Below are 26321 nucleotides of genomic sequence, written 5' to 3'. Positions count from 1 at the left end.
GCGATGGGTTGAGTACTTTGATCAGCTACTGAACAACCAGAATATCGGCGGGTTGCAGGTCCGCCAACTGAAGGCGATGAACCGATGGTTTAATAGGCAGGCGACCAATTACACCAAGTGGTTCATCAACTTGTGCTGAAGGTATGGGGCAGCGAATCAATACCTGACGACTGGCAAAGAGGCATTGTCTGTCTCATACATAAAAAGGGAGATATCACACAGTGCAGCTTTTATAGAGGTATCACGTTGCTGAGTACCATTTATAAGATATTCTCCGCTATCTTGCTAGGCCGGATAGTCTCATACGCCCAGAACATCATTGGCCCATATCAAATCATATCAGAATGTGGACATCAGTTGCACCATCTCTTCATCGACTTTAAAGCCGTCTATAATAGCATAGCCAGGGTAAAACTGTACATGGCCATGAGAGAATTCGATATCCCGACGAAATTGATAAGACTGATTAGGCTGACCCTGATCAATGTGCGAGGCCAGATAAAAGCAGCAGAATCACTCTCAAGACCATTGGACATCAACAACGGTTTACGACAAGGGGATGCCCTATCATGCGTCTTCTTTAACCTGGCCCTCGAGAAAGTGATCCGTGATGCTGAGGTAAATGCAAGAGGTACGACCATTTTTAAGTCCACCCAACTACTTGCCTATGCTGACAATATCGACATCATGGGAAGAACGACCCGAGACGTACAAACTGTCTTCATCCAGATCGAGCAGGCGGCCATTAGCGCGAGATCTTGGGCTGCATATCAATGAAGGCAAGACAAAGTATATGGTGGTAACGTTAGCACCAAAAACCGACCAACTAGCAACATCATACCCCACTGGTTAAATGGGAGGAATAAAGATAGGAGACTACAACTTTGGGACCGTTGACAATTTCTCCTATCTAGGATCCAAAATCACAAACAGTTACGATGATGAAATCTGCTCACGGTTGTTGTCAGCCAACAGAGCCTATTTCAGCTTACAGAAACTGTTTCGCTCGAAACGTCTCACCATAGGGTCAGAGCTCTTACTGTACAAGACAATCATCTTGCCAGTCCTCATGTATTCCTCGGAGATTTGGGTTCTTAGCAAGTAGAGGATTACATGAGGATGGAAGATTCCGTAGCCTACACAATGACAAAATCTATGAGCGATACCATGACCGTCCGGTTGTGGATAAAATCCGGCTCAATAGGTTACGGTGGGCGGGTCACTTAATCCGTATGGACGAGAATGATCCCACCCGGAAAGTCTATAAGGGCAATATCTATGGTGGAAAAAGAAGACGAGGCAGACCCTGCCGAAGATGGACCGATGGCATAGGCCAGGAGGCCAGACAGCTTTAATGGATATCGAATTGGTGGATCTCGGCGTAAAACCGGGATGTCTGGAGTTCCTTATTAAGGCAGGCCTAGACCGGATACAGGTTGTTGTTCCGTTGATGATGATGATGAAAGCTGCCTACTACATTTTGTTGAAAATCTCCTCTCAGCTATTCTTCGTCTTCCTCATTATATAGAAACAACGGTGACAAAGTCCCCTGCTGGGTTAGAAGAGATATCAGACCTAGACAAAGGTGAAGTACAGTCTCAGACCGATCAGGGCTCAAGCTCTAATTTCGAAACTGACTCTAGACTAAATTTGTTTTCTCAAGAAGTGATAAGTCGTTTGGTGTGAAAACTGGATCTTCCCAAAGATGCTGCTGTATTGCTTGGATAACTCTATTACTACCTGGAGTGTCTTTTTGCTGGTTCAGACATCGTGAAAATAATTTTGTGCCTTACTTCACCCAAAAAGAAAATCTAGTTTATTGTGGTGGCATCAAATTAGAAAACTGGGTGGACTTTGCCTCCCAGAGACGAAGGGTACCACCCTTCAATTCTCCGAAGAAGTGAGTTCCCTAGGTAAAAAGCTCTAGGTAAAAAGCTCTAGGTAAAAAGCTTTTTTGGAATATGTAGAGGTAAAGTTGAAACGAGCTCTCGCAGCCTGTGGGCTGTGCAAACGGACCTTTGCCTCTGCATGGGGACTCAGGCCTCATGTGGTAATGTGGATATAGGTACGTTGCTATCATTACGCCTATGTTCGATTATCCATTCATAGTGTGGTGGGTAGACAAAAAGCTTTTCACCGTAAATAGCCGCATTGCAAAAACTGTGAGTCTGGGTATTACCGTTGTCATGAGCACGAAATCCGGCACAGCTCTAAATGCATTACTCAATTTGGAGCCTCTCGATAAATTTATTCAAAGCACTAATTCGATTGGATCAATGGGGAAACAACGGACGTGGGGCACAGAGCATTGGAAAAGTTGCTGTGAGGACTAAGTCCAGTTCTTACAATGCCTTCTAATTCTCGGGTCCCTATGCATCTGTTTGGTAAAAGATGTGAAGTTACCCTGAAATGTAGAAAAAACTAGAAAGTACCAGAGAAATGCGTGTTGGGATATACAGAAGTCTTCTACACCGATGGTCCAAAATTAGAACAAGGCTCTAGAACAGAAGTCTACTTCTCGAATAAAAACCAGAAATGGGTTTTTCATTTGGGACAATATGCAACGGTTTTTCAAGCCGAAGTATATGCGACTAATGACGGCAAACTGGCTGATTGATGAGCGGTTGAAGGGTAAGCGCGTTGCAATCTGCAGTGATAGCCAGGCTGCACTAAGAGCTTTGAGTAGTCCTTTTATTACCTCCAAAATCGTTCAGGCGTTAGCCACACATACGAGGTGACCCCATTATTAACAAAACGCTACGGATCTAGACCGAGGAGTCGAAAAACGGCTCCACTAAACCAGGATGTTATGCAAACCGTGCCCGTTGGATAGTTTGCAGTCGGGACTGTATTCGAACGGAGCTTCACTGATACCTGGTCGCTACAGTGAGTAAACCTCATCTGTAAAGGGGGGGGGGAGGGGGTAATGCCACGGCGGATCTCCTGACCTTTATACTAGTGGGAATCATATGAGTACACAAACAAACATAAAAAAAACAAATAAAAACAGAGAAGCTGGTTCACCAGTTGGGGGCGTAGCCATGGTCAACATTGGCCTACTGTAAAGACCACACTCAACAAAGTTCTCCGCTCAAACTGCAGAGACGAGTAAAAGCAAGCCACCATTTCAGACGTCAGGAAGGAGAATGGTCTTAGTGGCGCAGGTGCCAAATGGTATCTGCGCTATCTGAAGGGCCGCCCGAAAACAGAGGAGGCCCTTGAGACGGCTCAGGACAGACCTAAGCATTCAGTGTCAAAGCCAAGAGAGCGAGGAGGAAATCAGCCCGCACGAGAGAAATGCTCTCAAGGGACCTAAATTCGAGCGTTGGAGGGGGAAAATCTCGTGGCGGTCAAGGATGCAGGCAGGAACCAGGAGACCCGCGTTATGCTATGCTACTGTGGTTAAGAACATTCGACTGGCCATACTGCTGAAAGTATTTTCGAAGCAAGTACTTACTCGTGAGGAGCATAAAATAATTGAGAACCTCATCGTCATGAAGATGTGTGGCGGATGGAATAAAGAGCGTAATCCTTTCGATTAGATAGCATATTTACGAAAAGCTTGCGCGACGGAGGATATGGTGGACTGGCTAAGGACTACAGTCTCTAAATTGCCACGATCGAAGCGAATGGAACTGTTGACATGTGCTGGGGATGATATACCAGCGCATACGTGGTGGCGGTATACTTTCTCAAAGCCGTAGCGATTGAAACGGGGAAGCTTCTACGTCTCCTCATCACTCAAAACATGGATCGAGACACACGGTTATGGAGAGTTTTTAAAAGCAAGGAGCAGGGCAAAGGTAAACTCTCCACAATCGGGGTAGACGACCGATCCTGGTAGGCAATCAAACGTCGTAACGTGCTCGCTGTCGTTCAAAAGATAATAACTAAAATGACTCTGGAAAGTACCAAGTAACACATCGAAGGCTTCATCGACAGAAAGAAGGTTGGAGTTCGCCCTCAACCCTCTTGGGTTGACCACACCAACACCTTACGGATCATTTTGGAACTTCTCCTCATAGATTTTAAGATGGTCTTCCGCAGCGTGAACAGTGAATGTATTTTGAGTGCCCTACGGAGGAGGGGTATTCTACGGAAACTAATAGCTATTACCAGAGCGACATATGTACCGTGATGCACTGTAGAGTATCAGGGGAATATGAGGTCCGCAGCAGAGTCCTCAGTGTTGTATCTTCTCATCGATATTATTTCTTCTTGTTATCAGTGATGATGTGATACATTTGATGACACTGTGGCGCGACGGGATTCGCAGCATTCGAAATTTATTTCGAATGTTGCGAATACGAACAAATAGATGGCGCGGAACTCTCCACTTTTTAGAGCTCGCCACGGGAGTGGAGGACCAGCGATGAAAGTGTGCCATGAGTTTGGGGCAGGAAGAACCACATGGAGACGGATCGTTCTCTTCTGCCTCTAACCTTGCGATAGACGGTTGTCTTGCGGTGTAGCATTTATAAATTTCTTTAAACTCTTTCGTTCACATTAGTGGATTTTGATTTACAAATCATTCTGATCAAGCATTACGGTCGTTTTTTATTCATTGTTTTAACAATTCTGCGCTCGATGCAAAAAGTGGAATTGTTGCAGTGAGGACTAGTTACGGAGCAAAAATAAATAGCTAAACTTACATTACCAATACAAAGTTAGCTAAAACACCCTCTACTAGGCTGATGGCATCTGTTTACTCTCTCACCGAGTCATGAACCTTAGTCAAATGGCTCTTGATTTGGGATGAGAAGCAAGTAGACCAGCACTGGAGATAAACACTAACAAAATCAACGCTCTGACAAGTTATCGCACTCTTTCTCTCTGTATTAGTGACCAGAGCATTGAAGGCATTGATCAATATGTGTATCTAGGAAACGTGGTTTCTGCTGGGGCTGATATTGAACTTGATGACCGCTTCACTACACACACACTTTTGTCGGCGTCCAGGCTAGTTATCCGTGAAGAGCGGAAATGGCCAGCAGTAGAATCCGCTATCCCAAGGTGGTCGACGAGTGAGCCGCCCCAGGATCACATGATACAGAAGAATGGAGGAGGAGTGCAAGCTTCTCCGGAAGTCATGGAAGGAGCTCAAGTGCATTTCAGCGAGCCGCGAAAGATGGCGCGTGGGAGTGGTCGATGCGCTATACTCCGCTAAGGCGTATATAACATGTTTCGATTTTATTATCGCAAGCAGGACGCAATGTAATAGTATTTGTCAAATAGGAAGGATTTTCAGAAAGGTTGATTTGCCGTTTTCGAGTTTTATGATTGAACGTATAAACTTATATTGGTAATATTTGAGTAAAATTTTAATTGAGTATTTAAAAATATAAATAAACTTACGATATACCGCCCCCCATTGATTCATAGCGATTATCCGTAAGATTTAGCTCGTTATTGTTGAATGTCCATTTTATATCTGGGAATGGCATTGCAAAAACGTTACACGGTATTTGCACCGTTTGACCTTCTTGGGCGGTAATTATTGTATCTGTTTGCGGGGGAAATGTTGGTGGAACTAAAAGAGAATTCAGGTTGATATTTTTCATGTTTAATTTTGTATATAAAAGAGCATACCTACCACATAAAGTAACACTTCCTTCGATGCCGTTCCTAATGAATTGCTTGCCACGCATGTATACCCGCCCATATCTTTTTCTGAGATATTTCTTATGGTCAAACTATTTTTGCTGCTGTATCTTTTGAAAAAAAAAAATACAATCTTTAAATTGAGAATAAAAGCATTGATTCATACAGCTTCGAAGAGGGCTCGATTCCGACATCATCCTTCTGCCAGAATATTTCTGGAATGGGGCTACCTTGGGCGTTGCATTCGATTTGAATATCATCTCCTTTATGGGCTTTAATCATGTCCTCACTTATTTTACTAGTTGCAGTTATAGATTCGATAGTCGGCTTTTCTATAAAATGTCAAGAGTGCTTAAGAGTATGTTTTGTTTGAGCAGAATTTTAAAAGGAGAATGGAACGAGAGGGGAGGCCATATTTAGGTATTTCCAGTTTATGAAAAGCACTTGCAATGCATATGTATCCTACCTAAAATGTTCACATGTGTGATGTACTTGTCAATGCCGTGTTCATTCCCAATTTCGCAAATGTAGTAACCGTCGTCGGTTGCAGTGAGATTTGTCAGTTCTAAATCGTATTGAAAACTTTTGGTGACTTCATTACGGATTGGTCCAATACCGCCGATCGCCTGTTCATCCTCTCTGCTGTCCGGATTTTTTACCTTAGTCCATTTGTAATAGTAAACGGGGCTACATTGCGAGCATCCACATTTGAGGTCTAGGCTGTCTCCGAGCCGCTTCACAATGTTCCCAGAAGGTGGCGGAATAATTTTTGGAGGACCTTGGGAAAGTAGATTTACCTGATTTTATTAACTTTCCAGCGAAACGAGTTTTGATCTTACATGACCGGAAAGCTGTGAGACTTTCAAATATATCTGAGGGTAAAAGCTATCAAATCGACAGTCAGACATAATAGTCCTATTTGGTCATAAATTACAGTGACAATGTACGGAATCAGGAAATTCGGTACAAAAAAAGAAAGCCTTTCGTCTCACAGATTCATGCCCGATCTAAGTTTAGAAGTAAATTACCGCTCGCAGTTCCGTCCAAGTAAATCTCCTTCCATGCTGTTTTCCCTATTCCATTTGAAGCCTCACACAAGTACAATCCCTGATCATCTACTGTAAATTGGTCGATGGTGTTATCCACAATTTTGTCAAGGTTGTCGTGGTGCCAAACAATTGCTGGAGGGGGGCTACCAATTGCATTGCAGTTTAGCACAACTGGGTCTCCAAAGCGAATGGTTCGATCTGGAAGGAATACCGAATTTACCTGGAATACTAGTCAAACTATAGTCTAGGTCAATACCTTCTCTATCTGGGTTTATTATTTCTGGTTGATAAAATATACTAAGATGACCAGTGGCATTTTTCGTTTCCCTTTTGTTGCTCGCAACGCAAGTATAATTACCAGTATGGTTTCTGTTGACTCGGGTTATTACCAGGTTATCGTTTTGTGTCTGAAAATAAACATTTATGTAAGGATCACTAGTAAATGAAGAGCTTAGTCGATTGAATTTTAATCCGAGCTTGATTTAAAAAAAATGGACAAAGTAATTAGAAAAAAGTGTTCACTTAGGCGAGAAAAAGGAGGATTTCAACAAAAATGTGAAATAATAAGGACCTTCCTTTGCCACTTTGGGTAAGTTTTATTCTACCGCATACTCTACTTAATAATGTTAATATGTGAAAAATGTGGCTGATTTAGTACTCATCAGTGAGCAGTACCGAAACAAGGGCCCAGTTTCATGTCACCCAGACATATCAGATACCGCTGCCTTCTAGGTTCAGGATGGCACCCTCCTTAGGGTTCTTGCCCAAGGCTGAGGGGACGGCTTTGTCTGGATTCGGTGTTCAGGGATAACGTCTTTTAGTGTCTATCTTACGCCGAATGAGACAACGCCGGACTTTCGTCGGAGGCTTCATGCTTTGGAGGACGTTATCTTAAGCATGGATGGGCGGATCCTAGTCGGGGGTGACGTCAATGCTAGGGCACTTGAATGGGGCATACCTCACACAGATTCCAGAGGGAAATGAATTCTAGAAATGGCGGCGAGAACAGGACTGGTAGTTCTAAACACCGGATCCACCCCAACATTCCGGCGCCCGGGCTGCGAAGGAAGCATTCCAGACGTAACCTTCGCGTCGGAATCACTGGTGTCGCTGGTGGACGGATGGCGAGTTCTGGAAGACTTCTCGGGAAGTGACCACTAATACATTGCTTGCGAAGTGGTGGACACAAACTCTCGGTGTGCGCCACGCCGATGATCTTTCTGTGCATGGAACGTCGCGAAAGTGAACATCGGGAAGTTTGTCGAAACTCTGGGAACAGCTGGGGCCACGCTGGGGGGTACTCCTGGGGGCGGTAGCGCCGCAGCTGACACTGTCGTAAATTCAATTATGAACCTGATAACGACGGTCTGCGGAGCCTCCATGCCCAGGAAGTCATCGCGCGGCAAACTTTCCATGTATTGGTGGACGGTGGAAATCGCAGAGCTCCGGAAGGAGTGTCACAGGCTCCGCCGCTTAACACAACGACTAGGTGAGCGGGAGGAGGCATGTACCATAATGATGGAGTACAAATCAGCTAAAAGGAGACTCCGCAGCGCAATAAACAAGAGCAAAGCTCGCTGCTGGCAAGATCTGGTCGACGAGGTGAATGGGGATCCGCGGGGACTCGGTTACAAACTGGTAACCCGAAAAATCGGGGCTCTGCGGAAACCCTGTTCACTTAAGGCCGAGCAGATGGATCGCATTGTAAGGGCACTCTTCCCTGCGCACTTCGTATGGGATGGTGACGTCGGCGCGGAGAGCGCGTCCTCTCTATGAAAAAAAAAGAAGGCGCCAGGACCCGATGGTATTCCAGCAGAGGTATACAAACTGGTATTCCAACACCGGCCAGACGTACTGCTCGGCGCATTCAACGTTTGCCTGAAAGAGGGCATTTTCCCTGCTCGTTGGAAAGTTGCGGAGCTTGCGCTGATCGGTAAAGGGAAAGTCGACCCCGAACTGCCGTCTTTATACCGCCCACTATGTATGCTTGACACTGCTGGGAAAGTGCTCGAAAAGCTCATCAGAAGTAGACTTGCTGAAGCGATACGTGCTGCTGGAGATTTATCTCCCCGGCAATTTGGTTTTACAGCATGAAGATCGACAATTGATGCTGTCACGCAAGTCGTGGACGCCGTTCGACGAGCAGGGGCACATAGCCGCCGAACTCGACGGGTGGTGCTCCTCGTAACACTTGACGTCAGAAACGCCTTTAATTTCGGAAGATGGAAAGACATTCTAGGCACACTAGACAATACTTTCAACGTGCCGAACTATCTCTTACGGATTTTGAGGGACTATCTGAGGAACCGCTCCCTGCTCTATGAAACACTAGAGGGTCAAAGGTAGATGGAGATCACGTCGGGGGTAGCACCATCCTAGAGCCGGTCCTCTGGAACGTTACCTATGACAGTCTGCTTAAACTCGACATGCCAGAATAGTCGCGCCTGGTCGGCTAAGCAGATGATGTCGTAAACGCCTCGCGCAAGTACAGAGACGGGGAGCTTTACGGGTGGCGGCTGCGTACCGCACTGTCTCTGAACTGGCCGTGATGGTGATCGCGGGAGTGATCCCCGTTGCCCTTCTTGCTAGGGAGCGTCAGGCCATATACAAGCGCAAGGGAGATGAGCCAAGGGAGGTGGTTGCTCGCGAAGAACGGCAACACACTCTAGACGAGTGGCACCTCTCTTGGCAAAATTAAACTAGAGGCAGATGGACTGCGCGGCTAATCGGCAACTTAGGTGCGTGGCTGAATCGGAAGCATGGTAAAACTGACTATTTCCTTACCCAATTTTTAATTGGGCATGGAAGTTTTCAGTCTTACCTACACAAGATTGGAAAGGCGCGTTCTCCGGATTGGGTGTTTTGCAATGGAGTTGCGGACGACGCCCAACACACTTTTTCTTCTTGTGGAAGGTGGGATGGGGTTCGTCAGCAGCTCTATTTAAACACAGGGGATCTCTCTCCAGACAACATTGTGGAAGAGATGCTGAGGACTGCTGATAGGTGGAACCGTGTTGCCTGTGACGTTCGGGCCCTTCTCGTTGCTAAAAAGATAGAACTCGACCGGCGGAGGAGCCGGAAGGCAGGGGGTTCCTTGAACTGACAGTTCCCTTCCTCCTCTCCCCTCCCGTTGGTGAAAGGAATTCCCTGATTTGAAGGCTCCGCAAAGCGGGAGAGTTCGGGGACTACCCCGAAGTAATGTGACTAACGGTTCTAGGCTAGCTCTCTGACGATGGGGAGGTGTTTAGTTGGTAGTCCGACGACATACCGAATCGGGAGTTCAACACCGTGTGCGCAAATGCATTCACCTACCCAAAAAAAAAAAAAAAAAATGTGTGAAAAATGTCAATTTTAGAAATCCCGCTAGGCGTGGTCTTTGGCACGAAAGTAATTTAACTTGCAACCATCTATTTGTTCAAAGCTTTAAACTCCGCGTCACTACAGTCTGAACAGCTGTGTAACCCTTAAGCGTGTCAGAGACTAGGTGTGGTAAATTCCACTTGAACTCATTATATTTACAATTAAGGGCGTTGGTTCCCCGCTGCAGTAGTGACCCCTCTCTGAGCTGATGGTATGGAATTCCCTCAAAGTATTCCCTGCTGGTTCTGCAAGGCGACGTGGGCCAGCAAACCTGTAATTCTTGAATTTCCTTTTGATTCGAAAACAGCAACAGTACCTCAGATAGGGATTGCTGCTTTTTTTGCTACGACTTTTTACTTTCTTCGACGGTTTGTAGTCGGAAACTTACGACCATATTCCAAATCAGGATATATACTATTTCATTTTCAATAGGTGAACGTTTGCGACAAAAATGGGGGATCGCATCATTTGGATTTGTTCCGACAGGCAGGTCCAATTAACAGCACTGAAGGGGGGATGCTGCTGAAACCTGGGCGACTGAATAAAAATTCCCGATGTGGGTGTCATGGCATTTGAATTCCGATAATGATAATGTGGAAGCTGACAAAATGGTTCGCAAAGGGTCTGGATTCACAATGGCGGGGCCAGAGCCCGCTTTTGATATCCGGCCATCCACTGTCGAACCTACTCTGAAAGGAGAAGTTGATAGGATTCACGCAGTCGAATGGTGAAATTTGAACTCTTGCCGATGAGTGAGAATGTTTGTGAAAGAACCCGGGGCTGCCAGAGAGGGGTGTCTGTTGCTCTGTAAGGAGTGGGACATGATAACCCTGGTAGGGATTCTAACGGGGAAGTGCTTTTTAAACTATCCCATGAGAAAAATTGTGGTGGTGGTCTCATTTATATGTAGTCAAAATGGGCAGGAGACCGTACTGCACTTCATATGCAGTTGCCCGACCTCCTCGCTAAGGTTTTCTTTAACGAAAAATGTGCGCAGTCTCTGCCTTTGGAGGCTGCTATCAGACTCGCAAAAGCCTGCAAACGTCATGCCATTGAATATACGCTATCCGGTGATAGTACAATAGCCTAACAAATAGCCTCAGTGGTTGCAGTTATGGTTCCCCCACTAAACTAAATAACTACTCTGACAAGCCTGTCAGAAGAAACTGCAACCTCGTTGTTGTATTAATGCCAACAGTTTCCGCTATTTGCAGCCTTATATCCGGGGAGACGGAGTTTTCCAAGGCAGAAGAGATGAAGGCTTCCAGGCAGTCCAGGGGAGACTTGTTGCAAGTGATATAGTGATCGTGATGAGTGATAACCCCTTGTCAAGGAATGTAATTAAGAAACACGGTCTTTGGAACTATAATGACAATGGTGGGAGGCTCATGGCTTTCGGCACCTCCCACCAACTAGTCATTGGCCGCCAATTTGATTTTGATTTGATCGGCAACGTACTCGTACATCTAATCCGATCCATGGCGCTACCGTACATCGTATCGCGGAGGACCTTGAAGGTGGTCGCAACTTTTTAGAGGATATGTAGAGACGCTGACCTGTGATGAGCAGCTTAAGATATGCAGGAACATTCCACCGTGAGAATAAAGCTTTGCCGGAGAGCGGAGGCGATGATAGTCTAGATCTGGAAAAAGGTCTTGAGTGTGATATTTGAACGGGTTTTGCATCTCTTTTCTCGTAGCAAACATAATAACTTAAATTATCCTGTAACTCATTAAAGAACATCCCACAAACTGGATCACAAGAGAATAGACCGGTTTCGGCTCTGCAAAGAATATATCGATACCCTTTGGGTTATTTGGTGTTCGGAGTTCAAATTTCCTCTTCACCGGCCCTTCATCGATTTTGAGAAGGCTTTGGACGGAATGAACAGGGAGTTTATCTGGAATACTCTATGGAGGGGGCACTCCGGAGAAGCTAAGAAGAGAAGCTATCATCAAAGCGAAGTATGATGAAATGCCGTATGTTGCATTGAGGTAAAATTCTTTCGTCGATATTCTTTCTTTTTGTGTATCGGTTGCGTTTTTCATGTTGCCGTTGATGATAGCTGCTTGTTCCCTTATTGAGTGACGGACCGAGGGTAAATGGCTTCGAATTTCGACAAAATCAAGATGCTTAATGTGACGGGTCACTCTTCCTGCTTGCAGAATATTTCGGGTGTCAATCAATTTCTTCGTAACGTTATTTATGCTAATAGCACTAGACTGGCCTTCACTCTTTTGTATAAAATTTGGAAATTCAGCTGCCCCGACACCAATCTTGCTCGTCACCAATTTTTTCTTTGCGATGCGAACTGAAATCAGCATATGATTACCACTACAGCTGCTCGAAGGCTTTGAACCGCCGTTAACACTTGCCTCCATCGTATCACTGGTATATTTCGGGAGGACAGAATTCCCAGCAAAGCACCAGATATCGGTGGACGTTTTGATTAGAAGGCGGAAGTGGCAGTGGGCAGACTTCAGTTTAAGAAAGGGCGACAGCTCCAGAGTGGCCGAAGAATGGATCACATTTCCGGTAGAACATGAGGATGAGAAGCGTAGACTTCTGGGAAAACTTGGAAGGAGTTAAAGAAAATTTCTACGATCAGGCGACGATGGCGGGTACCCATGGTGACCAGCGGTTGAAAGGCAGGTGCAACGATAGCTAGGCTGTAGTGAGGGTATTAAATAGTCCTTTGATCACCTCGAAAATTGTTCAGGATTGCAGAAACTGAACTGTAGAAACTCTAGATTTAATACGCTGAAACTACTCTGAGCACTTGGTCACTATAGAGTAGACGGAAACGAAATCTCGAATGCTATAGCAAAAGAAGGTTTAATTTCCTCCATGCTGGGACCGGAACCAGAAATTGAAGTGTCAGTAGCATTGAGTAAGTCTGCCTTCAAAAACTGGGAATATCTTTCTCATAATGATAGGTAGCGGAGCCTAAATGCCGCTAGACACACCAAACTTTTCCAATCAGAACCTAATAAAATACTGCGAAGTTTATCCTGTCGAAAAGCAGGGTAGGTATTGTGGGCATTCTGACAGGCGATAATTTACTAGCTGGACATCTGCTCAGAATAAACATTTTACAAGATGACCCGTGTCCCTCCCTGCAAAGAGGAAGCGCAATTCGAGGAGCGTTTTCTATGTGAGTTCCCAGCCTATGGGCGCATTAGACTTCAGATATTAGGTGCTGATATGCTAGAATTGCAGCGGGTAACATCAAAGGGTAGTATAGGTCCCAGGGCGAAACGTGGATTGGTACCCACTATGGAGCATAAAACCTGGGAAATGCCTGCTGAGCCAACACCAATAGCTCTACTCCCTATCTCCACCTCCATGTGGTGAGCGCTGGGAGCTCTTTCTTAACAAAAAGTTGCAGACGGAGAAGGATGAAGGTGAGTTTCCCGCGCCTAAAAACGGGACAAATTGTACCAACTGGTCCTCCAGGTTAGGGGTTGGGTAGGGCTGACAACCCTACACGTAAAACCGATGTTACGAAGCCACGAAAGGAGCCTCGGACAGGATGGATCTTACAGGATGGATCAGGCCAGGAGCCGATGGAATTACAGCCGAATTGTTTAAATATGGAGGCGACTAGTTACACCAAGTGGTTCATCAACTTGTGCTCAAGGTATGGGACAGCGAATCAATGCCTGACGACTGGCAAAGAGGCATTTTCTGTCTCATAGACAAAAAGGGAGATATCACACAGTGCAGCAATTATAGAGGTATCACGTTGCTGAGTACCATCTATAAGATATTCTCCTCTATCCTGCTAGGCCGGATAGCCCCATACGCCCAGAACATCATTGGCCCATACCAAAGAAGCTTCACTCCAGGCAAATCAGCACCAGATCAGATTTTCTCTCTGCGGCAAGCGATGGAAAACCTGTTGGAATATGGACAACAGTTGCACCATCTATTCATCGACTTTAAAGCCGCCTATGATAGCTTAGTCAGGGTAAAATTGTACACAGCCATGAGGTAATTTGGTATCCCGATGAAATTAATAAGACTGACTAGGCTGATTCTGACCAATGTGCGAGGCCAGATAAAAGCAGCAGGATCACTCTCAAGACCATTCGACATCAACAACGGTCTACGACAAGGGGATGACCATCATGCACCCTCTTTAACCTGGCCCTTGAGAAAGTGATCCATGATGCCGAGGTCAATGCAAGAGGTACGATCCTCTTTAAGTCCACCCAACTGCTGGCCTATGCTGATGATATCGACAACATGGGAAGAACCACCCGAGACGTTCAAACTGCCTTCATCCAGATCGAGCAGGCGGTTATTGAGATCTTGGGCTGCACATCAATGAAGGCAAGACAAAATATATGCTGGCAACGTCAGCACCGAAAACCAACCATCCGACGACATCAAACCGCACTGGTCAAACGGGAAGAATAAGGATAGGAGAATACAACTTTGAGACCGTTGATAATTTCTCCTCCTCCTTTGCTAGGGTCGAAAATCACAACCGATAACAGCTACGATGGTGAAATCTGCGCACGGTTGTTGCCAGCCAACAGAGCCTATTTCAGCTTACGAAAGCTGTTCCGCTCTAAACGTCTCACCATAAGGTCAAAGCTCTTACTGTACAAGACTATGATCTTGCCAGTCCTCATGTATTCCTCGGAGACTTGGATTCTTAGCAAGAAGAATTGCGAACTCTTGGCCGCGTTCGAGAGAAGAATCATCCGAAGAATTTTTGGCCCCCTACATGAGAATGGACGATTCCGTAGCCTACATAACGACGAAATCTATGAGCGATACCATAATCGTCCGGTTGTGGATAAAATCCGGCTCAATAGGTTACGGTGGGTGGGTCACTTAATCCGTATGGATGAGGATCATCCAGCCCGGAAAGTCTGTAAGGGCAATACTATGGTAGAAAAAGAAGACGAGGCAGACCCTGCCTAAGATGGAGCGATGGCGTAGGCCAGGACGCCAGACAACTTTTAGGAATATCGAATTGGTGGACCTCGCCGTTGATGATGATGATATAAAGTAGATGGTGTGGGTGGTGGGGAAGTCGAGCACAATGGTTCACTATGATTTAAGTGCTCAAAAATTATGCTTCTTAACCACCTCAAACAGACACAAACACACACACACAGGTAACAAAACAAGCGAGAAATGAGTGGACTATACAGCAGGAGTATCAATGAACGGGGCCAACAGCGAATGCCCACTTTTGATTAAAAGAAAGGGCGCAGTGTCGTATGTGGATATATTAAGCAATGCCAAAACACAAAATGTGAGGAAATTGAATTGAAAAAGATTCAAAGTTCAACTTAATGAAGAAGCAGAAAAGACAACTGAGTTGAGAAGGACCCTCAGCGAAGCTTTGATAGGAAATGCGGAGACTAGAATATTAAGTCAAAGACAGCAATGAGATTACTACTAGAAGATATATGTTCGTGGTGACTCGCTCATAGTTGGAAATTCGCGAAGTAGTTCCTTAAGATATGAAGCATAAGGCGGCACATAGCTTGCGTCTCTTGTCTTGCTTGCAGAAAGTGGCAAGAAGCTTTTGAAAGTAGGAATGACCAACCCAGCCTATCTTTTGTATCCGGGTACAGGAGGAGATGATTACACACTGCTTCAGATGCCTGGGGTTTGGACACTTGGGTAAGGACCATAAAGTTCACGAGAATCGTTCCCGACTATACGGAGGATGCGGAATTCAAGGCCGTATAGCGAAGAACTGAGATAAAAAATTATCATATATGTTCTGCAGAAAAAACCAGACAGAGAACGCTAGCTGGCAACAATAAATGCCCGCTGTTCAGGAGGGCTTTGATTGTTATGAATTCACAATGTAGGTAGTACAGGTAAATCTCAGTTACTTCGAGGCGGTTCTAAAGGTTTTGGTTCAGACTGCATATAAATGTGATAATAATGCGCGGATTGATGACGAAATTGAATACGCTGCAACGTTGGTGTGCGGGAAGCATAAAATAAATGGCATCAATTGCCTTAGTTAATATATAAGATCTGATCGGACAAATAAACGAAGCCCAGACAATGCTAGATAATGTAGCGACTGGTGCGGTGTTGATCGACGGTGAGCTCAAGAAATGGGCGACAAAGTCGAGTGGCAAGTATACTAAAGTTAGAAGTCATAGGCTACTCGAAACATTTGTATTCTTGGAAATAGTTTTTGCGAATAACAGTAAGGCAAGCACACAGATGTGACAAAGTGGCCGATTAGTGAAGAATTTACCCATCGTGATCATCAGGACGTAATGTTAGAAGAGAGCACAGAATTGCGCAGAATCCCAACTTGGCAGGACCATCATGGAAGCATAGCTTCTTCAATGAAGATGCGTTTAACTTATGATGAATTCCGCCAGCATGAACCAAGTATCAGCAGAACAGTTATCAAAAGAGCCAATTCAGTCTGTTGTCAACGCGCTAGATGCAGAGATGCCGGGAAGAGCATTCAGCAGTTGAATAGTAAGGTGAGCTACTGGTGGAATGAGAAAATAAAGGCTCTCAGCACAAAAAGTCTGGAACTTTGAAGAATCGTCTAACCATCGAGAAGAACACTGAACTTTTAGGGTCAGCGATCAAAGTAAAAACAGAAGTTCTAAAAACCTCTGTAATGATCTTAACGTAAACCCTTGGGAGACAGCCTACAGAGTTGTAAAACCTAAAATAAAGGACGAAAAGTGTCAGAAAGTAACTACTCCCACAAAACTGAGATTAATATGTTAGTGAAGAGACTGCTTCTGAATGGATAAAACACAGTGAATTAAGCAATCGGCGCATCCAATGCACTTATCTCGTATCTTGTCCAGAAGGCAGAGACAAAAGTTGAAAGTCAATATATCAGACGTCAGGAAGGAGACAAACCTCAGTCGCATAGATGTTAAACAATATTCGCGCTATCTGAAGGAAGGTCTGGAAACAAGAGAGGCCCTCAAAAAAGCTCAGGACAGACCTAAGCATTCGACAGCAGAGCCAAGGAAAGAGGGTGCAGCGGAGATCAGCTCACAAGAGGGCAACTCTCACAAGAAACCCAAATATGAACCAGGGTAGGTCAGGGGTGAAGGTAGGCCCGTCCATAGCTATGCCAGTGCGGCGAAGGACATTCAGGTAGATGTGTAAGGGATGAAGTGCGGAGGTCGTGATCATCGGCATATGGTACCAAGCAGGTCTGATACTGGTGCACTGCGCGGACGGGGGATACTGCGGAATGGCTTACGACCAGAATGCTAGGGATGATATACCAGAGTGCTGGGAATGATATAGCAGGGGCACACACGTAGCGTTGGAGACGGAGATCTTGCGTAGATCTGCCTACCGAGATCCCCGAAGGAATAACGGAGGCCATACAGGCTGAAAGGGCAGGACCAAGCTGGGAAATTCACCTGTTGTCCAATGATGAACAGAAGCGTGCAAGTGATTCAGGACTCCTCTTGTGAAAAGATAAGAGCTTGCATCATTCTCAAACGAGATTATATATGTTTTTCAGAGGTCCTGACTGGAGACCTTGTGGTTGGAAGTTGGGGAGAACTCGAGAGGCAGTAGTAGAATCGGCCAACGACGCCAATTGAAGAGTGAGGAACACGATAACATTTATGATCAGTACGAGACAAGAGATACTCGACATAACTCCAGAGAATACTCTAATGACCGGCACGGAGCTTATTTCCCTGGGTCCAACCTTTTGGCGGAGGGAGACAACATTCTGTCTGTGACTCCAACAATGGACAGAGTGGAGGAAAGGAGATCTGGAAACTAGCAAAAGGGGTATGCTCGGAAGCTAGGGTAATGTGGGCGGTGGGAATCTTTAACCACTGAAATCATCCTGGTTATCGAGGCCTAGGAATGATCTTAGGGACTCTCTAAGAGTGATAAGGGGCATCATAGCTTTGGGACATGTACCAAAAGCATGGAGGCATGCAAAACTGGTTTTTGTCCCAAAAGCTGGTAAAAAGGATTTGTGTAAAAGAAAACCTTATTAAAATCGGTTTACTTTCTGTTTGTATGTCTGTCCGTTCGTCACACGCATTTTTCTCAGAGGCGGTTACAGCGATTGACACCAAATTTGGTGGAAAGATGGGAACTGTGAATGTTCACGCATACAGTGGGTCACATAATTTTATGTTAAATCTAAGGGGTGGTCTCCATACATGCAAAAGGAGGATGTAAATTTTTTTCACTAAAAATAGTCATGTAGGATATCAAATGAAAAGTATTGACTAGTACTTTCCGAAGCCTGTCTTAGTTGGAAAGGTGGGGAGTGCAGGGGGTTGAAATTGTCCATTTCTTTAACGGATCCATTCTCAGAAATTACCCAACCGAAAAATCTGAAAAAATCATGAGGCGGCCACTATATGGTGTCCGGGCTCTGAAATACCTTCCATACCGATCTATGTTCAAATAAAGTTAATAATAGTATATTACTACAATTGGCTGCAAAACTCCCCTAATTTCATCTTAGTACCAGAAATTTTGCAGTGATGTACGCTATAACAGCATAATCCTACCAAGTTTGGTGGAAATTGTACTATTACCAACAAAGTTATAATACGTCAAAGTTGTCACGTCTTTGCAAATACAAGCCTCTGAATGTCAATATCACCCGAAAGTGGATACTCTCACATAATATATGCATATATTACGTGCTACGTACTAATGGGACGAATGCAGACTCAAATCTCTTTATATAAGAAATACAAAAAACCTTTTGTACGTGAAGCTTGCAGCATCCAGTTTCGAGAGTTGTTTGGTATTCTTGTTGATTTTTATTTGTCCCCTGTGACCCGGCAGGCTAACAGTCCAAAATTGGGACCTGATATCATGTAAGAAGTGCACCAACAGGACTAATGGCAGGCATTTAGCCTATGTTGCCAGAAACACACTATCGTTCTTGGTCAAAAAAGGCCAAACATGTATTTATTAACTTCGATTCCTTACAAACATTTTCGTGTCAGAGCCTACCCGAATAGGCTGAACACGTGCCGGACACCATAGAATTTCCAGTGACTTAAAAAGGGGGTCAAAAGCGAGGGCGTGTATTTTGCCCACTAGGCGGTGCGAAAGCGCAGTTTGTTTGAGTAATTCATAGATATGGAAGTAGTCTGTAATGATAGTAACTTTCTCCGCACCCACATTCATGGCCTGAAGAACGGAAAAAGTTCAGCAGTCAAGACTGTACTCACGTGAGAAATGCGTCCCCTCAGGACCAACGATAGCGCAGGCAGACCCATCTCTCATGAAAGCAGCGTCCGGCGCAAGGACCTTGAGCTCTGCCGGCGCCACCGAGGTAATACGACAGGATAACCTGGAGCTTGATAGAGGCTGTGGGAATAACGTAGTTACGAAATTATAGTATCGAGCAAGCTTTGGAAAGACATCTTTTAGACCCATTCGAAACTGCCTGCATCAGCTGACGTATGTCATACGTGACATCTGCCATAGAAACAAAAGAAATAGCACAGTGTGGTTTTTGGACATTGATAGAGCGTTTGATAACACATTGCACACAGAGATACGAGATACTCTGATGCGCAAGGGAGTTGGAAACCCCTGTTCTCCTGGATGGGCAGTGTGTTAGAGAGTAGGAAAATAGAAGTACCCACAGGTACAACTTCTGTTGTCATGAACACGACACGATTGTCCACATCGTCGGTAATGTGGAGTGTGATAGTGCATAAACTCCTAGGAGAGCTGACAAAGAATAGAATACAAGTCTCGAAATACGCTGACGACCTTGTTTTTATCTGTAGGGGCAAATATGAAGATGCCCTATATGATAAAAGTGCAGGAACGCGGGGCTGCGCATCAATCCACCCAGAGCCATCATAGTACTATTTATTAGGAAGCGCAAAGTCGAGCACTTGAGAGAGATTACATGGCATGGAATCGAAATGTGAAACAGAGGCTAAATACTAGATCAAAAATTACTCTGGAAGATACACGTTGGAAAGCTGCAAGGAAAAAAAAATTAGGAATGCACCCCGAAAATACTGTGCTCGATATGCACTACAGTAGTAAGACCCTACCTGATTACCTATGGGGCGGTAATTTGGGCAGATATAACTGAACTCAGCTTGCTGAATTGCACAATCTGCAAGGGCTGTGTTGTACGTGCACCAGTGGGGCAATGAGGACATGTCTTTTCTCGGAATAACTCCTCTCCATCTTCACATACAGATGTAGGTAAGGAGGGTGATATTCAGAATGCCCGCTGTCTAAATCAAAGGAAGATTGATATTGTTTCTAGGCGCTATCCCTGACTACTGATTCTGAGGGATAACATGACAATGAGGTTTCATTTCGATGAGAAATTTGAAACACGTGAGAGTGAGAGAGCAAACTAGGAGAGCGTGGCAGTGATCTACGGCTTTAACCAGCAACAAACTACCTATTACACTGATGATTTCCTCACAGCAGAGGGAGCGGATGCCGGGGTATTTGGTTTAAGGAAAATGTTTTTTGAACCAACGGGTAAGCACTTCAAGCGGAAGCGGAAGCATTTCAAGCGGAAATATACGCCATAAACAAATGTGCCTCCTTCAACCACCAAAGGACATATAGGGGGCAGAACATTGCTATTTTGATTGTCAGCCAAGCGATTATCACGGTACTCAGGAACAACCAGGTGAATTCCAAACTAGTAGGAGAATTGTTTTGAATATGAGGGATCCTAAGTCCACATCCACTTGATGTTGGACCAGACCAAATGGAAAGGAACTGTTTCCCCTCGTTTGGGGGATAGCACCTAGGTATTCAAAAAGAGGGGACTAACGATTTCGTCCAGGGCAGAGGCAACTTATCAAGTCTAGGCTCCTTGTCGTATTTTTGTGATTATACAAATGGGTGTTTTCCACCTGTTGCCACTTTCGGTCACACTGCTCTCAGCGCAGAAGTGAGGCAGCGTCTGCTGAGTTGCCTCTGCTCTGGATGAAACCGTTAGTCCCCCTTTTAGTATACGAGCATGTTTTGAGAGACAGAACACGTTCGCACAGTAAGGTGTGGATACTTTCGGTTCCAGGACATACTGTATTAAAAACCAATGTAGGCTCCGGAAGAGCTGGCCAGGGAAGTAGCAGTGACGCCTTTCCATGTACTAGAGCTCGTTTGTCTTCCGTCTAAACTATTATCAATGCCTCCAAATTCTTTGAAGAGAATGATGAAACCTAAAATTCATTCATCATTCTTCAGTTTTTAAACAATCTTACCATTAAGTCCATGTGGTTTACTGTATTGATCTTTTGTCCATTGAAGAGCCATTGGAAGGAAACTTTTTGTCGCGGCCGAACAAAACAGCTTATTTGGTAATCAGTGTCGTTCTCAGTAGACATCATGTTTGTTTCAACCATCTTCAATTGCAGAGGTATCACTTTTTCTTTAACTGGAATGGAAAAACTTGAATATTCTAGAGAACCATGAGTTAAATTAAATCTCACCAATTAGTATTACTTCTCCTTTGTCAGTCCCATGTACATTACGCGCGTTACATGTATACCTTCCGGCATCGGTTAGCTGAACATTATTAATTTCATATTTCCAAATGCTTTTATCGATTTCGCTGTAAAATAAGAATTGGTTTAAATGGTTATCAAAATTTCTATTTTTTTAGTTATTACGTTTTCCCAATTACTATCAATATTGTTTGTATTATATTAAGGTCTCTTCTTCATACTTGTGTACGATTCTTTCCATCGAGGTTTCGGCTTGTATAAACTATTTATGGAAAATACCGGCCGGAGAATTTTTCAGTCTGCCTAGAGTGCACACCAATTCACAGAATAGTGAATATGCATCATCATCATCATAAACGGCGCAACAACCGGTATCCGGTCTAGGCCTGCCTTAATAAGGAACTCCAGACATACCGGTTTTGCGCCGAGGTTCACAATTCGATATCCCTAAAAGCTGTCTGGCATCCTGACCTACGCCATGGCTTCATCTTAGGCAGGATCTGCCTCTTCTTTTTCTACCATAGATATTGCCCTTATAGACTTTCCAGTTGGGATCATCCTCATCCATACGGATTAAGTGATCCGCCCACCGTAACCTATTGAGCCGGATTTTATCCACAACCGGACGGTCATGGTATCGCTCATAGATTTCGTCATTGTGTAGGCTACGGAATCGTCCATCCTCATGTAGGGGGCCAAAAATTCTTCGGAGGATTCTTCTCTCGAACGCGGCCAAGAGTTCGCAATTTTTCTTGCTAAGAACCCAAGTTTCCGAGGAATACATGAGGACCGGCAAGATCATAGTAAGAGCTTTGATGAGACGTTTCGAGCGGAACAGTTTTTGTAAGCTGAAATAGGCCCTGTTGGTTGCTAACAACTGTGCGCGGATTTCATCATCGCAACTGTTATCGGTTGTGATTTTTGACCCTAGATAGGAGAAATTATCAACGGTCTCAAAGTTGTATTCTCCTATCCTTATTCTTCCCGTTTGACCAGTGCGGTTTGATGTTGTTGGTTGGTTGGTTTTCGATACTTACGTTACCACCATATACTTTGTCTTGCCTTCATTGATGTGCAGCCCAAGATCTCGCGCCGATTACCGCCTGCTCGATCTGGATGAAGGCAGTTTGTACGTCTTGGGTCGTTCTTCCCATGTTGTCGATATCATCACCATAGGCCAGTAGTTGGGTGGATTTAAAGATGATCGTACCTCTTGCATTTATATCAGCATCACGGATCACTTTCTCGAGGGCCAGGTTAAAGAGGACGCATGGTAAGGCATCCCCTTATCGTAAACCGTTGTTGGTGTCGAATGCTCTTGAGGCTGATCCCGCTGCTTTTATCTGGCCTCGCACATTGATCAGAGTCAGCCAAGTCAGTCTTATCAATTTTGTCGGGAAACCGAATTCTCTCATGGCCGTGTACAGTTTTACCCTGGCTATGCTATCATAGGCGGCTTTAAGGTCGATGAAAAGATGATGCAACTGATGACCATATTCCAATAGCTTTTCCATCGCTTGCCGCAGAAATATTAGGTTGTTGCAAATGAAATGTCGGATATTTGAGTAAAATTTCAAAAAACTATAACTTTTATGAAAATTAATTTTATTAGTCAAAATAAGAACCAGCAGCTTCAATGCACTTCTCCCAACGAGATACAAGGGCATTTATTCCAGTTTCGTAAAAGTCTGGGTTTCTAGAGCTAAGAAATTCTTCAAAGGCACTTTTGACAGCTACTTCATTGCTGAATTGTTTCCCCGCCAAAAAGTGATCCAAATGCTTAAAAAAGTGGTAGTCGGTTGGCGAGAGGTCGGGTGAATATGGTGGATGAGGGAGAGTCTCATATCGTAATTCATTTAATTTTTGGACCGTCATTCTGGAAACATGAGGTCGGGCGTTATCATGGAGCAGTATCACTCCATCTCTGTTGACCAATCTAGGCCGCTGAACACGTAATTTCTCGTGCATTTCATCAAGTTGGGCACAATATTTCTCTGCATTAATTGTTTCACCACGCTCCAAAAACGAATAATGAATAATTCCAGATGCAGACCACCAAACAGTTACCATTACCTTCTTCGGGTGAAGGCTCGGTTTTGGCATGTGTTGTGGAGGCTGATCGGCATCTAGCCATTGCGCTGATCTGCGACGGTTGTCGTACAATATCCACTTTTCATTGCATGTCACTATTCTGCGCAAAAAGGGATTGTTCTTGTTGCGGTTGAGTAGAGAACTGGATATTTCCATTCGCAGCGCCATGTTTTGCTCGTTGAGTTCATGCGGAACCCACTTATCAAGCTTCTTCACCTTTCCAAGCTGTTGTAAGTGCCGAGATACTGTCGAATAGTGTACGCCTATTTTCTCTGCAATGTCAGGAATCGATGATCGGAGATCAGATTCCACTATCAAACGCAACTCGTCATTGTCGATCGATGGTCCTGGGAGTCCACGAGGTTCACTTTGGAGGGTCATGTCGCCTGATCGGAATTTTTCGAACCACCGCTGTGTCGTTCGTTCGTTTGCTGCGTCAGCTCCAAATGCTCTGCAAATGTTTCTGGTTGCCTCCGCTGCGTTGTGACCAAGTTTAAATTCATATAGAAAAAGTAGACGTTGTTGACTCCCTTCCATGCTTTTTTCTTTGAGTTTTACTTGGAACTTCAATGACGATTCGTCTTCAGTTGGCGGAACCTCCAACTTGCTGATGTTCTGGTTGTTTAGCAGTTGATAAAAGTACTCAACCCATCGCTCCACTATGCTTATTCTGTCGGAAATCAGATTTCTCTCTTTGTCTCGGCAGGATGAGCATCGTGGTGTATAAGGCTTCATCCTGCTGATTTGTTCTCTTCCGCGCCTGGTGTGGTTGCTCCTTGTTTTTTTTTAGTTCGCCGACTTGTTGATTCTCCCTGGCTTCCTTTTTCCGCCTGTGAAGTCGCTTCTCTGCTCGCCGGGGTTCGTGATAAGTCTCTGCGCCTGCCCGCGTTCTTTGAGAATGCAACATTACTCGGTATGCGGCATTCTTCCGTTCCATTGCTAGCTTACATTCATCGTCAAACCAGCCGTTCCGACTTTTTTTGGGGCTGGGGCCAAGTATGTTTGTGGCCGTATTTATGATAACATCCTTCAGGTGGTTGTGAAGATCATTTGTTGATGCTTCATCTCCAGAACCTCTGTTGACTGCGGTTATTGCGGCATCCATTTCCCTCTTATAGGTGCCGCGAAGGGCTATGTTGTGGATGGCTTCAGTATTCACTCTCACCTGATTGTCAGAGGGAATTGTCGGTGGTGTCGTAATTCGAGCTCGGAACGCCATGGCAACGAGATAGTGGTCCGAGTCTATATTGGCCCCCTATATGTTCTGAAATTCATCAAGGCTGAGAGGTGGCGACGTTCAATCAGCACGTGGTCAATTTGGTTGAAAGTGGTCCCGTCTGGGGAGACCCACGTATGTTTGTGAACCGCTTTCCGCGGAAACCAGGTACTTCCAAGAACCATTTTGTGTGATACTGCTAACTGGATAATGTGCAATCACTTTTCATTGGTATCTCTATGTAAGCTATGGGAGCCGACGTATCGCCTGAATATGGGCTCCTTCCCTACTTGACTGTTGAATTCTCCAAGTATGATTTTGATATCGTACTTGGGACAGGCTTCGAGGGTCCGCTCAACTGCCTCGTCGAAGATATCCTTCTTTGACTCTGGAGTCCTCTGTACCGACCGAAGAATTTTCCAGTCTGCCTAGAGTGCACACCAATTTACAGCATAGTGAATATGCATTGATCAGAATATTTCCTTGAATTTTTAGGTATGGGCTTTTGAAAAATTTCCAGTTCTTTTCAATAGACTCCTCCCATCAGAAACTGATTATCTGTTTTTTACGGCGAAATATTAGTTTCACCTGCCAAATTATCATATCCGTTAAAATAAACCAATTCAGGACGCTCATTTCTTAATAATAATGTTTTAAAAATTGAATTGTCACAAGGCGGAATAGAAAAGGCGGTGAGGTCATCGAGTGAGCAATTTGAATCTTATCTACGTGAAAGCATTTGGTTTAGTGTTTGTTTTTTTTTTTATTACTTTTGAAGTTATCAATCAATTTTTAACAGGAAAGTGGGAAATTGATGTGTGAATGAACAATCCTTCAAGTTACTTTACGTTTCGGCAATAATGGGAACAGGCTCTGTAGCAAATTCTGACATTTTTACCTGAACGGCAATAAAACGTACGTTTCTGAAAGATTCACAGGTCGCAAAAAAAATGGATTTGGACTGAGCGAGATTCGAGTCCGGGGAACGTTGAATATTCCGCGGTATCTCTTCTCTTGTGACTTGATTTGAATTTGAATAATATTGGCACAAAATTCCAACCCAATCGTATATTATCAATTAAGATTGGAGTTAAAGTTAAAAAAGGTTAACTTATAACGAAATGATTCACTCAATAAATTGTGAACCTCACTCCAAAGGAACTGGATACCGGCAGACGATGGCGATCCACATCTTCAGATAATTTCCTTTCGGTACAGCCAAAAAAGCTTTCTGCGGGGTTTTTGTGGAGTTCTTTGTGCAGCAAGGCGCGAAACAATATTTCGTTATCCTCCTTGGCATTTCACGTGGGAAATTAATTTTGACAGTTTTATATTTTTATGAGCAACTGTCAGTAGCCGGTCTACTGAAGTTTCTTGGCTCGAGCTGTGACACCAGACAACCTGACACGGGCTTTTCAGTCTTTTTGAATTTGATTGAAATTTTAAATGCTGATAATTTCAAGCACACAGTTTTTTTCAAAAACGGTCTTTGAGAGTTTTGTTAGATTACACCATTGAACTGATTTCCGTCATTAGTGAAAATAAGGCGGG

General features: G+C 44.5%; 1 protein-coding gene across 2 annotated transcripts in view; it reads right to left on the bottom strand.

Annotated features, from left to right (window-relative positions):
* The window catches only part of LOC119648649 (hemicentin-1-like), a 125207-nt gene that overhangs the window by 55787 nt on the left and 43099 nt on the right, over positions 1-26321 (bottom strand). Inside the window, exons 8-15 of one of the 2 annotated variants that reach the window (XM_038050421.1) lie at positions 21449-21570; positions 21221-21393; positions 6907-7057; positions 6630-6848; positions 6068-6379; positions 5768-5933; positions 5590-5711; positions 5356-5530 (exon numbers count right to left, since the gene is read on the bottom strand). In XM_038050421.1, coding sequence (XP_037906349.1) covers positions 5356-5530; positions 5590-5711; positions 5768-5933; positions 6068-6379; positions 6630-6848; positions 6907-7057; positions 21221-21393; positions 21449-21570 — 1440 coding nt within the window. The remainder of the gene's footprint in view (positions 1-5355; positions 5531-5589; positions 5712-5767; positions 5934-6067; positions 6380-6629; positions 6849-6906; positions 7058-21220; positions 21394-21448; positions 21571-26321) is intronic. The other variant, XM_038050422.1, reaches the window with a different exon arrangement.

This window comes from Hermetia illucens, chromosome 2 (genome assembly GCF_905115235.1).
Source record: "Hermetia illucens chromosome 2, iHerIll2.2.curated.20191125, whole genome shotgun sequence".
In the NCBI taxonomy this organism is placed as follows: domain Eukaryota; kingdom Metazoa; phylum Arthropoda; class Insecta; order Diptera; family Stratiomyidae; genus Hermetia; species Hermetia illucens.
Note: the sequence above shows the minus strand (reverse complement) of the source record. Positions and strands in the feature narration are given on the sequence as shown.